Source organism: Paroedura picta, chromosome 15 (genome assembly GCF_049243985.1).
Source record: "Paroedura picta isolate Pp20150507F chromosome 15, Ppicta_v3.0, whole genome shotgun sequence".
Taxonomy (NCBI): Eukaryota; Metazoa; Chordata; class Lepidosauria; order Squamata; family Gekkonidae; genus Paroedura; species Paroedura picta.
Genome location: NC_135383.1, coordinates 6893678 through 6908056, shown reverse-complemented (window position 1 = coordinate 6908056; position 14379 = coordinate 6893678). Strand labels below are relative to the sequence as shown.

Genomic DNA, 14379 nt, shown 5'->3' with positions numbered 1-14379 from the left:
TGGCTGTGGAGAATTTGAGACTTTATCTGGCTTAAGGGTTGAGGGAAGGAGGATTGCGCTTCATATTGACTAATAATATCAGAGTATCAAGAGATAACCCAAGAAATGTTTGATAAGAGGAAGGGCAGGGGAACCTATTTCTTGAAAAGACGCCAAACAGTTGGGATGCAATGATATTTGAACTCAGATGTTTGTCCTGTCCCCAATAATCACGGTATATCTCCATTGCCTGGGCACCACCAAGATTTTCACGATCCTCGTTTCAAAACAAAACAAAAGTTCCAAAGAAAGCCACTGAAATCACATGTGAAGTAAGGGGCACAGATGTCCCACACTGAAGGTCGTTTCACGTTAGCACTTCTGTATGAAATCGACAATGGGACCCATTGCTTTTGTGGCATCTTTGAACTGAAAAGGTACGTGATCAGTTTGGAACATAATTCCATGGATTCCTTTGTCAAGGTGAAGCCAAGTCAGAGGCACGCCGTTATCCTCGAGACGTTTCTTATACAACAGTCCATCATCCCGGAGAACATCATACTCGCAGGTCAAAAGGAAAGTCTCTGGGAGCTGACGGATAATGTCATCTTCTGATAAAAGTGGGCAAACATCATCTCGAAAAGTTAATTCAGCTAGTTTGTAAAGCTTCTCTGAAAACGGAGCACGTGCTATCGGGACGTAGCTTCTCGCCTTAGAGTCATCTGGAATGTGATCGGCACTAATCCATTTCCCGTATTTCCCTAAAAAACCATCAGGGACATGGGCATTCTTCATAAACCCACTGACATCCACAGACTCATCAGTAGTAAACTTCACAGCAAGCTGCAAAGCCCATTTGAAACCCAAGACAGGGGCAATGGGGTTCTGCTGATAGGAAGGCAATGTAAGGTCAATCATCTGGAAGCCTGGATAAATCACCACCTGAGCTGGTCTTTTGGGGAGATCTTTCCTTGCTACCAGAAGACAATAAACCACGGAAACAAGTGTTCCTCCACTACTATCCCCTACAAGGATAATACGGTTTGGATCCACTCCGTAATTTCTTGTTTCTTTTAGAAAATATATGACAGCTGACACGCAGTCCTCGATCTGTGCTGGATGAGGGGGCTCTGGAGCTAAACGATACCTGAAAGATCCCCAACAGAAAGAGATGCAAACGATTATCACAAGAATTCTTCTGAAAAGAGATAAGAAAACATTTCATCAAAAACCAAGTTGGGCCGATGAGCTGATGCCATCTGCTGGGGGCCTCAGATCCTGACCCCCCCACACACACACACACCAGATATGCCTACCAGATACATCACAAGGCTATTCCCAGTCCAGCCAACCTGTTAAACATTAGTTAAGTGGTTCAATGGTTACCGGTTTAAACATTTGATCATGTTGATTCAGTTTCCTAAGTTTGACTTTGAGTACTGTATTTCATATTGCAATACAAACTGTACATTGTCCTGTGTTGTAAAGTGCCTTGAGCAACAAGGGAGGGTGGTATAAAAAGCAATGGATGGACGGACGGACGGACGGACCAACAATACAATTGCTTATGGATTTTTCCATTAGTGCAGATGATGTGCAACTCTTCCGGGTTGAATTTTTCCTAATCTTTCTTGACAATGATTAAAGGAGCAGAGATATAACCCCCCTTTTCTAAGAAATTGGGAATTCTTGTAGTTTCTAAAAATCATCTGTGGATAATCCTGCGTTGAGCAGGGGGTTGGACTAGATGGCCTGTATGGCCCCTTCCAACCCTATGATTCTATGAGTCTATGATATTTCAACCTATGGATCAGAACCACACTGAACCACAAGGGGAGGGTATAAAAAAGGATAAGGTTAACAGAGAACAAGGAAAGGGATGAAACAAAGGTGGAGAAGAGAGATTCCAGATCCCCTCAAGTTCCTTTTGGGTTACTGCTAGTTACTGATTCTTAATGCGGACAGATCTAGGGATACTTAAATCTAGAGAATGGAGCCATGAGCAGGTAAGTCAGATGTTCCTACAAATGTTGGAAAAAGCCACAGGGCAGCAGTGGGAATAATGAAATCAAATAAATTGGAGGTTAATCCCCCCAAATAATAGCATCAGCTCTTGAGCCTTAAAGAAACAAATGCCCTCTGTGGTCAACAACAGCCACCCCAGAGAAGCAGGTGTGCCGTAGCAGTGCAACTTTCATAGTAAGACCTCAGTTATCTGGGCTTACAGATGAAGGTGCACACTAGTCAACTGGAATAGACAAAGAATCTTAATTTATTCTTGTTGACCGCTCCTTCCTACTGCTGCCGAAAGATTCGTTTTGCATATTGTTTTCCTGAAATTCACAGGCAGCCGTTTGTCTTAGTTAAAAGTGAAACCTCCACTTAAAGAGCAATTCTGATTTCAGCTTTGCAAAAATAAAGACCGTCCAAATGGCCAAAACAAAATAATCTTACCCAATATCCACAACCATTGTCTCAGTTCCTAGGGTCAATTTACGACATAGAGGTGCCATTAGATGCTGAAAAGAAAAGAAGAAAAGTCACTCTGTATAGAAAATCTTTAGACAGCCAATTATGCGGTTTTCTTGAGAGAATAAGTTGCAGGAAAAAAAAAATCATAACTTCGAGATAAAGATATACATATGTATTTGGGGGTGAGTTTTGTGCTTCCTCCTCATGATGCCCACGCAAAGCGGGTTACAAAGTAGAACAGAATAAAAACTGGGACATCATTAAAGTTCAAACAATTGAACTATTAAAAATCTAGTCTTCAAAATCCACAATGAGCCTAATGCAGGCTAGATATAGCGCCTTGTAATAAGTTTCATAAAAGACATTTCAGGGAAAGCAGACGGAAAGATGTGCTCATTTCTTAAATCTCATTAAAGATGGGATCAATTTTGAATGGGAAACCCACAGCCAGGTCAGAAACTAGACTCGAACAGTCCCTAAACAATCCACGCTCTTCAGGAATCTCTGAAGTTGATCATCTACCACACAACTTGTTCCCGGCACTTGTATTCAGTTAATCATTATCACTTGGCAGTCATACACATGTATTGGTTCACTGAAAGGAGCCAGCCACTCAGAAACATGGGTCCATCTTAAGAAAATTTTCCAAATGTACAATTTTGGAACCTTGTAAGATTTTATGGGACTTTGCAACATGTCGTGCTTGGACTCAGCTTTCAGGGAGCCATTTTGTTCTTGTGACTGCTACCTGCTTTCCAAAAACTACTTCAGGGTCAGCAAGGCTGAGGATCCCATCTGAGAAACATGCACCATGTGGTCAAGTGATCCAACAAAGCAATGAAGAAGCTTAACAATGCCCCCATTTCCTCACAAATAGGTCATGTAAAGTATGAAATCTCTTACTAATGCACCCAACCAAGCCAGCACCTCCATGAATGTAGATTATGTATCTCCCTTGCTTGCTGACCGGATGCTTTGGCTCATATATCCTCACGGGCACATTATCAAATTGTTCATCCTTGATGTGGATGTTTTTGTCTTCTGGGAACACCGCAATCATTTGACTTGGCTGCAAATGCCCAATTTCTCCAAGATCCATCCCTGTTTTAAAGGGGAAGAGAGAGAGAGAGACAGAGACAGAGGCAGAGGCAGAGACAGAGTCATCAGAAGGATATGTATGTCCTGTAGCTTGCGTCAAACCTCTGGGGAAAGGCCAGTAACAAATGGAATAATTGTGCAACAAACCGGAGAAATGTGTCAATTCCTTTGCATTTCCAAAAAAACATTCCAGTGTTCGTAAAATTCTTCCAGTGGTCTTCTGTTTGCTAATTCTAAACATTTCTTATTCATTTTTGTCTCCCTTCGCCTAACTATTCCATGCCCTCCCCCTTCCAATTTGTTACTACTTGATCCCGAGAACAAACTAAGCAGGATCTACATGGAGGTAGCCAATGTCAAATCAGCTCCAAATTTCCCTGACTCTGAAAATCTCTATGCAGTCACCATTAGTCCACTGTGACTTGATGGGAGGGGGGGAGGAAGTAGAGGAGTGGGGTGTTAAAAATAATCCACCCCCAGTATCAAATATCCTAGATTTAACGGTTGGTCACTCTCCCTTTATTGACAGTACTGATCGGTTTAGAGCAGGGGTAGTCAATCTGCGGCCCATGTTCACTGGCAGGGGCTCATGGGAATTGTAGTTCATGGACATCTGGAGGGCTGCAGTTTGACTCCCCCTGGTTTAGAGACTGAGGTCATCCTAAAAACATCAGGTTCCAAACAATGCACATGTGTTTCACTTGAAGGGCTTTTCCTTTTTAGTGACTGGAAAAATCGACCTTCTCCACATGTGGCGGGGCTGTTACAGGGAACAAATTTCATTGGAAATTGATTTAGAGGTCTGGACTATTCATCTTCTCACAGGATCAGGGATTTGACGTCGTTGCTTCATTCTGCACAGGCTCCGCAAGTCTTTCCTTGGGAACTATTGCTTAAACCTCTTTACTACAGCTGGAATTGTGGAAGATTTGATCCTTGCTTCATTGATTAGAATAGTTATCGCAAGGCAGGACATTGTGAAAATAGCAATGAAAAGATATCTGTAGCTATTTACCTGTATAAGAGAGATAGATTCACATTGACTATCATTGATTTATCCCTGACCTGGATAGCCCAGGCTATGTTGACCTTGGCAGGACTTGGGGACAGCCCTGTTTATTAGTTGGTGAGGAGACCTCCAATAGTGGAGGCAAGCAATGACAAAACATCTCCCAACATCTCTTGCCTTGAAAACCCCACAGGATCACCCTAAACCAGTTTGTCAGAAAGCGATTGCTGCCCCATCAGATGAGATTCCAAACGCAAAGAATTTATTGACATTGCAGAATGATTAACAACAGTGACAGGTTGCATAGAGAGCGCCAGGCTCCTATCAGCCATGGCCTCATTTGACAGGTGCAAACGTCAGGGACACATCATGAAAAAGGGGTTACTGAGGCTTGTCTATATGGAGTCCCACAAAGTAAGTACATCTCTTATTCCCCAGGCTAAGGCCCAAGTCTCTGTCATTCCATACTTGCTGCTCAAAGTGGGTGGCCAGTGGATAGAAGGTCCACTCAGGGATATTATCAACCTCTCCTTGTCTACTGGGGAATTCCCTGAGGCACTGAGGGAGGCAGTACTGTCCCTCACTAAAGAAAACATCGTTGAATCCGGGAGACCCAGCCAGCTACTGCCCAGTCTCACGTCTTGCGTTTCTGGGTAAAGTGGTTGAAAAGGCCACCGTGGACCATCTCCTGGAATTCCTGGAGGAAACTTTGGCACTTGACCCATACCAGTCAGGCTTCCGTGCTAGCCATGAAGGCCAATTATGCACTGAGGGAAAGGTCCGCATTCGGGGTGCAACCGGCCGCAGATTCAGTGCATGCCGCCGAAAAAGCCGCATTAGCGAAACGCGGAAGAAAGTGGAGCTTCCGGATGACCGGGGCGCAACCGGAAGCGGCGCCAGGGTCGCCGCGTGCATAATCAGTTACTCTGGGTTTTGCCGCCGTTGCGTCCCATCCAGTGCGTAAGTGGTTTGCTTCTTGTCTTCCCCCTCTGTGTTTTCCATGTGACCCGAAATCGCTGTTTCGGCAGCCGATGTGAAGACAGTGTTGGTCACCCTGACAGATGACATTGACACCAGAGGCGGTTCGGTCATTCTTGTGATGTTAGATCTGTTTTCAAAGGATTTGGCAATCCAATGGCAGACCATCAGATTAAGTTACAGTCTGGAACAAGGGTGCACAAACAAATTCTTGACATAGATGGTAATTTGATAGGGGCACTCGTCCACAAACACTTACACAACTAGGTTGAGTTTGAAGTAATACTTTATCTAAGGGCGAAGGCTATAACCATCTGTGCTTGAACAAGGCATCAGTTGCTTCTACGGACCTCTCTGGGAGGAAAATGAATGTGTTCCTTGTTCTCTCGACAGGTCTGCCTCTCGGTTTCCTGTGCTGCTATTATGTACGTTTCCGAAGAATGGATATGGCCATAGAAATGTCTGAATACTTCAAGTGTATTCTGGGAACCCTGGCCTCAGATATAATATTTTGGTTGGTAAGTGCATATGGTTTTTAAGAGAGAAATCGTTTTTCAGCATTTCCAAGCATTCCTAAATGTAGCAAGAGATAACGTTATTATATTATATTGTCAGTATGTATGTATGTATGTATGTATGTATGTATGTATGTATGTATGTATGTATGTATGTATGTAGGAATATAGGAATATAGGAATGTATGTATGTTATCTATAAATATATAATATATATATTATAGGAGCCTCTTGTGGTGCAGAGTGGTAAGTGGGTAAAAGCCTGTCTGAAGCTCTGCCCATGAGGCTGGGAGTTCGATCCCAGCAGCCGGCTCAAGGTTGACTCAGCCTTCCATCCTTCCGAGGTTGGTAAAATGAGGACCCAGCTTGCTGGGGGGTAAACGGTAACGACTGGGGAAGGCACTGGCAAACCACCCCGTATTGAGTCTGCCATGAAAACGCTGGAGGGCGTCACCCCAAGGGTCAGACATGACTCGGTGCTTGCACAGGGGATACCTTTACCTTTACCTTTATAAATATTATAGATGTCATCATATATATATATATATACATGAGACAAAGGTTGTTTTCTTGCTGCAGCATTCTAACTACAGCTTTGCAATATCTCCCTGAGCTGCATGAAGGGAAAGGAAGAGGGAAAGGCTAGGGTACTGGAGAAAATGACCTGTAGGCTGGAGGTTTCTGTAAGGGCTCGGTTGTTGATAAGGCTGTTTTCTTTGGTCTTGGAAAAAGGGAAGCTTCAGCCTCGGTGTGCATCCAAATACTAACAAGGGCCTATCTTGTTTAGTTTCTGGGATATAGCACACTTGAGATAGCCTGGGGCATTCGGGAAAGAGCCCAACACTTACCACTATATGACATTAGCTTTCTCAGTCAAAGTTGTGACTAGTTTTTATCCACCGACTGTCCCTTAAACTTCTCCTGTTCTGTCAGCTTGTTCCTTTTTATTCCCTTCCTTTCGTTCGACCTCCATATTCCCCCTTGTCAGATTCATCTTGGTTATCCTTCTGCTGATTGTGGTTATCCTTCTGCTTATTTTGTCTCTCTCCTCTCCCTTATAACAGACCTGGCTTTTGGAGAAACTGGGCATTTCCAGCCAAATCAAATTGTTAAGATGGATGGCATCAGTCGGAGAGTTCCAAAGCAACCCGAATTTCCACACCAGGGACGAACAATTTGATAATGTGCCCGTGAGGATATATGAGCCAAAGAATCCCGTCAGCAAGCCAGGGAGATGCATAATCTACCTTCATGGAGGGGTTGGCCTGATTGGGACCATAAGTAAGAGAGTTCATCCTTTACATTACCTATCTGTGGGGAAATGGGGTATTGTGAATAAAGTTTCCTCGTAGCGTTCAGGATGTCTGGATGAATCTGAAAAAAGAAACGAAGGAACTGGCAGAACACTCAGCTTGTAAAACCAAGGAGCCCAATTTACAAATCTATAGATTCATTGGGAAAACTGAAAGCCATGATTTAAATGTGTGTCATGGAGATCTTTTGCTGACTGGCTGGGGATTGATCATAGAATCATAGAATCATAGAGTTGGAAGTGGCCATACAGGCCATCTAGTCCAACCCCCTGCTCAATGCAGGATCAGCCCTAAGCATCCTAAAGCATCCAAGAAAAGTGTGTATCCAACCTTTGCTTGAAGACTGCCAGTGAGGGGGAGCTCACCACCTCTTTAGGCAGCCTATTCCACTGCTGAACTACTCTGACTGTGAAATTTTTTTCCTGATATCTAGCCTATATCATTGTACTTGTAGTTTGAACCCATTACTGTGTGTCCTCTCCTCTGCAGCCAACAGAAACAGCATCCTGCCCTCCTCCAAGTGACAACCTTTCAAATACCTAGAGGGCTATCATGTCCCCTCTCAACCTCTTTTCTCCAGGCTGAACATTCCCAAGTCCCGCAACCTATCTTCATAGGGCTTGGTCCCTTGGCCCCAGATCATCTTCGTCGCTCTCCTCTGTACCCTTTCAATTTTATCTATGTCCTTCTTGAAGCGAGGCCTCCAGAACTGATTTTGTAGAAGGAATTATATCTTAAAAGATGCATTGCAATTTAATGAAGATGCTAATAAGAGACAAAAAAAAGTATCAATGATATGTTTTGGCTTCTATGTAGAAACAGCATATCATTTTATAGAACCATAGAATCATGGAATTGGAAGGGGCCATACAGACCATCTAGTCCAAACCCATGGTCCATTTTGGATTAGGCTAAAGCATCCATGATAAGTATCTGTCCAGCTGCTGCTTGAAGACCACTAGTGAGGGGGAGCTCCCCACCTCTTTAGGCAGCATATTCCACTGCTGGACTACAATCCTAGACACCTAGAGTTGGAAGGGCCCATGCAGGCCATCTAGTCCAACTCCCTGGTCAATTTGGGATTAGGCCAAAGCATCCTTGATAAGGATCTGTCCAGCCGCTGCTTGAAGACCCACAAGTGAGGAAGAGCTCAAGACCTCCTTAGGCAGTGGAGTCCATGTTTTCCATTAAAAATTGATACCATCTTTAATGAGTTTAAAATATTGATCCCAATGTTCAGTCTGCTTTCCCTGGTATGTCTTTTACGAAGCTCATTCAAAGGCACTGTAAATTCCAGCCTGCATTATGCTTTTTGTGGCTTTTTAGGGCTAGAGTTTTATAGGTATTTTATGATGTTTCATTTTTATTCTGTGTAACCCACTTAAGAGCGGGCATTGCAAAGAGGCAGCGCAGAAATCATCCCAATAAAGGCATACAGTTCCTTTGCTGGCACGTTATTCTTTATTGTCTGCCTCTTGTTCTCTCACGAAAGCAACATAGAAATTAACACAGTGACTTTTTTCTTTCTTTCCAGGAGCGTATGCAGCTATGTGTCGAAAATTCGCCAGAGAATCAGGGACCATGGTTGTGGATGTTGGGTAAGTGAGATTATTTTGTTTCGGCCATATGCATGATCTACATTTGTGCAAATCAGAATTTCTCTTTCAGTGGATAGTAATAAAACAACTCACCAAACCAGTTTTCCAGCAGCGTTATATAGAATATGCATCAAGTTTCTTTTTTTTTTTTCTATTCAAGTTTATTAGGTTTCATTTTTTGTTGTTCTTGCAAGTTTGTGGGTTTCCCCAGGTTTGGAGATGGCTCTGACATATCAGCTCATGGTTCCATTCTCTGGATTTAAGTATCCACAGATTTGGCCACATTGAGCATTACATATAGTGATATTAACTAGCAGTAACCCACAAGGGACCTGGCACCCCTCTTTTCTGCCTTTTTTTCATTCCCCCTCCCCTTCTTTGTTAAGATTGCCTAATTTTCTGCCCTCCACATAATCCCCCCTACCCTTCCCTGTCAATGTTCCCCATCTCTCTTCCTTCCCCTCCTGCCCCTCATTTGATCTCCTTTGGGCTGCAGCAGTGCAATATCAATGCCCCACCCTGATCCTTGGAGGCCAACATCTGTTCTGATAAGTTATCTGTGTACGTACACATCTTTTAGTCAGGGTGGGGTGAGTGTACCTCCCGTGTATTCCTTTAAGTTTTTAGGGGAGTGGCAAACATTCAGGTCCCACCAAATTTCAAGAGAAGTTTGTTTTCTATCAGTGTGGCTTTAAGTAGCCACAAAAGGGCTCATACTTGATTATTAGAACTGCCAGGTAAGAATGCGTTATTGGTTGAGATCTGAGCCCTGACGGAGTTATTGACATTTTCCCAGACCTGTAAGATAGCACTCTTTGACTAGGGTTATGGTTGGGACCACGGCTCCCGAAAAGCCAATTGGGGTTCCCCTTTCATTTCCCTCCTTTCCCCCTTCTAAGTCTTCTCCAGTTCTCATTCCGCGTCCAAGTGGATGCACCAATGAACGCAGCTTCTTGGTGGAGAGAGATGGAAAGGAGTGTGAATGGAAGGTAGCTACTGTTGTTTAAGGTTTTATGATGGTTTTATGGATGTTTTGATGCTGGTGGTGTTTTATTGATGCTTGTTTTTATGTTGTGAACTGCCCCAAGCCCACCCATGGGGAGGGAGGGTATACAAATAAATTAATAAAATAAGAATGTATAAAAAATCATATTGTCTTAGAGAGAACGAGGCTATATCTCTGTCCCTCTAATCATTGTCAAGAAATACTTGGGAAACTTCACCTGGAAAAGTGGTACATCATCGATAGTGGTAGAAAAAGCCATAAACAATTCTATTTTTAACTTTGAATGTGACAATGGCAATTCACAGGAGATGGGATTTCAGAAAATTTCATATAATTATCTTTTTGTTTTTAACTAGGGAAAAATTGTACTCATGGAAATTTCCCCTGGAAAAGTTACACTCACAGAACATTCCACAAATCATTTTATTATTATTTTAACATGTAAAGTGGCAAAGGAAATTCGGGAAAGAATAGGTGAATTTGACGAGACATTTCCGTATCTCATGTCAGGAGATGTCTTGTGATGAACATTTGCTTCTCTTTCTGTTCGGAATTTTCCAGGTATCGTTTAGCTCCAGAGCACCCACACCCAGCACAGATTGAGGACTGCATGTCGGCTGTCATACATCTCCTGAAAGAAGCAAGAAATTATGGCGTGGACCCAAACCGTGTTGTCCTTGTAGGGGACAGTAGCGGAGGAACACTTGTTTCTGTGGTTTCTCAGCGACTGGTAGCTAGGAAAGATCTCCCAAAAATCCGAGCCCAGGTGCTGATATATCCAGCTACCCAGGGAATTGATCTTACATTGCCTTCCTATCAGCAAAACCCCATGGCTCCTATCCTGACCACGGACCGGGCTTTGCAGCTTGCCACAAAGTTTGTTACAGACGAGCCTGTGGACTTCCGTGGCTTTAAGAAGAATGCCCATGTCCCTGATGGTTTTTTAGAGAAATACAGGAAATGGATTAGTGCCGATTGCATTCCAGATGAGTTTAAGGCGAGAGGCTACGTCCCGATAGCGCGTGCTCCGTTTTCAGAGAAGCTTTACAAAATATTTGAAATCACTTTTCAAAATGATACTTGCCCCCTTTTATCAGAAGATGACATTATCCGTCAGCTCCCGGAGACTTTCCTTTTGACTTGTGAGTATGATGTTCTCCGGGATGATGGGCTGTTGTATAAGAAACGTCTCGAGGATAACGGCGTGCCTCTGACTTGGCTTCACCTTGACAAAGGGTTCCATGGAATTATGTTCCATAGTGATTACGCACCTTTTCAGTTCAAAGATGCCGCAAAAGCAATGGGTCCCATTGTCGATTTCATACAGAAGTGCTAACGTGAAACGACCTTCAGCGTGGGACATCTGTGCCCCTTACTTCACATGTGATTTCAGTGGCTTTCTTTGAAACTTTTGTTTTGTTTTGAAACGAGGATCGTGAAAATCTTGGTGGTGCCCAGGCAGTGGAGATATACCGTGATTATTGGGGACAGGACGACCATCTGAGTTCAAATATCATTGCATCCCAACTGTTTGGCGTCTTTTCAAGAAATAGGTTCCCCTGCCCTTCCTCTTATCAAACATTTCTTGGGTTATCTCTTGATGCTCTGATATTATTAGTCAATATGAAGCGCAATCCTCCTTGCCTCAACCCTTAAGCCAGATAAAGTCTCAAATTCTCCACAGCAACACCGCATATTTCACACCTGAGAGAAACCAACATCTTGGCCCAGATTCTGTTTGGCGTCTTTTCAACAACTAGCCCATTTCCTCTTGTACACCTTGGCTTTCGGACCCAAATGCCCCTACTGGGAAGTCTATAGTCCAAGAGAAGTATGTCATCAAACTACAAAAAAATCAATAAATCACCTTCAATCGCATCGCAGATTAAGAACTAAGTAAACGTTCATAAAAATGATGTCTGCCTCAAAAAAAAGAAGAAGAAGAAGAAGACATGCAAGTCAAATTTCTCTTTTTCAAACATTTTCTTTGTCTGAAGAAGATCCAGGGAGGAAGGGTTAAGCCTGGTCTCATTAGGTCTCCCAGGTGAAGCTGGAAGGGAAGAACACCAAGGAAATTGCTGCAGAGGCCGACAATACAAGCCACCTCTGCTTCTCCTTCAGCTTGAAAGCAACCTGCTGGTGTCACCATAAATCAGTTGTGATGGTAGTCCTTATGTGCTTACTTAAGAAGACCCAGACATAAAGAAGACTAATTCATTACCTGATTGGAAAATCATGGCATTACCCAGGAGACAAGATCCACATGCATAGGTGCTCTTCACTAGCATCTCCCTTACCATAGTTTTGGGGGATCTTTATATTAGGAAATGAGATGGAGTATTGTTATGTAATAAAGTTGAGTCCAGGCGTGGCCAAATCGAGGCTCTCCAGATGTCTATGGACTACAATTCCCATGAACATATGCTGGCAGGGACCTTTGGGAACTGTAGTCCATGGACATCTGGAGAGCGTCAGTTTGACCACCTCTGGTTGAGTCTATTGACTACAAAAGGTGTAGGGGTGGAGTCAGTTCAAAATCCACAATAATCCCTGTAGTGAGAGTTTGATAGCTGAGGGATGAATATATGTCCTATCCATGGCTAGTGTAGATGAACCCACTGATGTGTGCATGTACACTGTTCCCAAGAGAAAAGGATGTCAGGGAAGGCTAGGGTGGCAAGGAACGACAAAGCGCAAACAGCTGAAATGGCTATGATGGGAACCATTGGCTTGTGTTGTAAGGGGTCAGAGAAGACGAGATGGTATGGAAAAGACAGGCAATGATGATCAAAGGAGAGCCTGAAGTAGCCAGCCTGAGCCAGGCAGACTGAAGAAGAGAGTTGGAATGGGATCGTGGTTAGAGAAGGCTTTCTCAACCAGGGTTTTAAGAAACCCTCAGGAACCCTGGAAGAGTTTCCTGAATTTTTTAAAAAACGGTTAAACATTTATTGAGTGATTTGGTCATGTCAACCCACCACCATCCCTTCCCAAAATGGCCAATGATGGGCCTGGAGGGGGCGGGAAGGGGAGGGGCCCTGGGTGGGCGTGTCCACAGCTATGCTTCCGAACCATATTCTGCATGATCATGCCACTTCTGGAGTTTCTTGAAGGCTGAAGAATGTTTCAGGGGTTTCTCAACAGTAAAAAGGGACCCAGGCAAATATTTCAAACTCCCTCAATTACAGTTTTCAAATATATCCCCTGATCATTTTTTCAGATTTGTTTTTTGTAAACATATTATATACGTCTTTTCTTTTCGCAATGTGATTTCAACGTGAGCTGATTCCAGCAGAGTAGGATGTGATAAATTGGGTAAGAGGGCAAGACAACATGTCTAGCAAGAATTTTGGGAACACAGCTAAAGAAGCAGAATGATTGATGTTGGAAGGTAAGGAAAGGAGTTTTGCAAAAGCTACAGAAAACCATCAGTCTGTCATATCAGGGCACGATATATCTATACTTAACAAAATGTGCTTTTACAGATATAAGGGAGATAGGTATGTGGTAATCAAAAGACATCTGCGCATGTCAAGAAGTTGTTTATTGCAATCTATAAAAGTTGCTTGGGCAGAGTCCTTGGGTTTTGTTGCCAAAGTCCCTTTTGTTGCAATAAAAGTTCAGTAGACTTCTGGAATCTCTGTATCTTTCATTGGGCGTAGACACAACAGGTAAACAACCCCATTTGGGTAACAATAGTTCCGCCCCAAAAGTATTGGCCAATATCAAAGATTTTATGCCGAACTAATAATCTGAATGGGATGTCCTACCTGTGGTGCAATGTTCTCTTGGTTCAATCTCCAGTTGCCTTGTGGCAATCTCTCTTGTGGCGTAAACATGGCTATTGGGAAGGACTTGAGTCACACACTCCCAATCATCTTCAGGAGCTTGCAAGATTTTAGAGCAGCCTTGGTCAACCTTTGGGCCATAGAGGAGCCCCTGAAATAATTTTTCCGGCTTAGAGGAGCCCTGGAAATGATGCCAGCTAACCACGCCTCCTTGCCACGCCCCCAGAAGTGGCATGTCACTAGAAGTAACATCCCCACCCACCTTAACAACCAGGCTCAAGGAATACTGGGAGGAGAGTCGGGAGGTGGTTTACAGCAGGGGTAGGTATGCAGGCTCACCCCCTCCCAGGCACAAAAACCACAAGAAATTTCACTCATGCTCAGACAGGGGAGGGGACCAATGGAAGCAGCCAGTTTGCTAGTTTGTGCTTGAGTCTAGTAAGGGAGGAAGGGAAAAGCCATGAATCCCCTCCCCAGCTCTCACAGACCACCGTGGCTCCATGGGCACACAACATCCCCTTTCTTTCATTCACTGATTCACCACCACCCAGGGTAGTCCAATCCCCTTCAAGAAACATCCCTCACTCAGACCTTTCAGAGAGCGATCTGGGTTGGGACTTGTTGGA

The 14379-nt window shown here is 43.6% G+C and overlaps 2 protein-coding genes across 3 annotated transcripts; one reads left to right on the top strand and one right to left on the bottom strand.

Annotated features, from left to right (window-relative positions):
• Positions 1–246: 246 nt before the first annotated feature.
• Positions 247–5154, bottom strand: LOC143824818 (arylacetamide deacetylase-like 3). The gene is given in 6 exon segments (XM_077312553.1): positions 247–1126; positions 2434–2498; positions 3118–3136; positions 3363–3513; positions 3516–3552; positions 5143–5154. Coding segments are annotated over 6 exon segments (1059 nt in total). The 3' UTR covers positions 247–351.
• LOC143824674 (arylacetamide deacetylase-like 3) lies at positions 4903–13602 on the top strand. Of its 2 annotated transcripts, XM_077312156.1 has the most exons (5): positions 4903–4972; positions 5930–6054; positions 7116–7332; positions 8899–8962; positions 10530–13602. In XM_077312156.1, the coding sequence occupies exons 2-5, from the start codon at positions 5977–5979 to the stop codon at positions 11302–11304; spliced, it is 1134 nt and encodes a 377-aa protein (XP_077168271.1). In that variant the 5' UTR covers positions 4903–4972; positions 5930–5976; the 3' UTR covers positions 11305–13602. The 2 variants fall into 2 exon arrangements, with proteins under 2 accessions (XP_077168271.1, XP_077168270.1); XM_077312155.1 differs by lacking the exon at positions 4903–4972 and having other exon boundaries at positions 5836–6054.
• Positions 13603–14379: the final 777 nt, after the last annotated feature.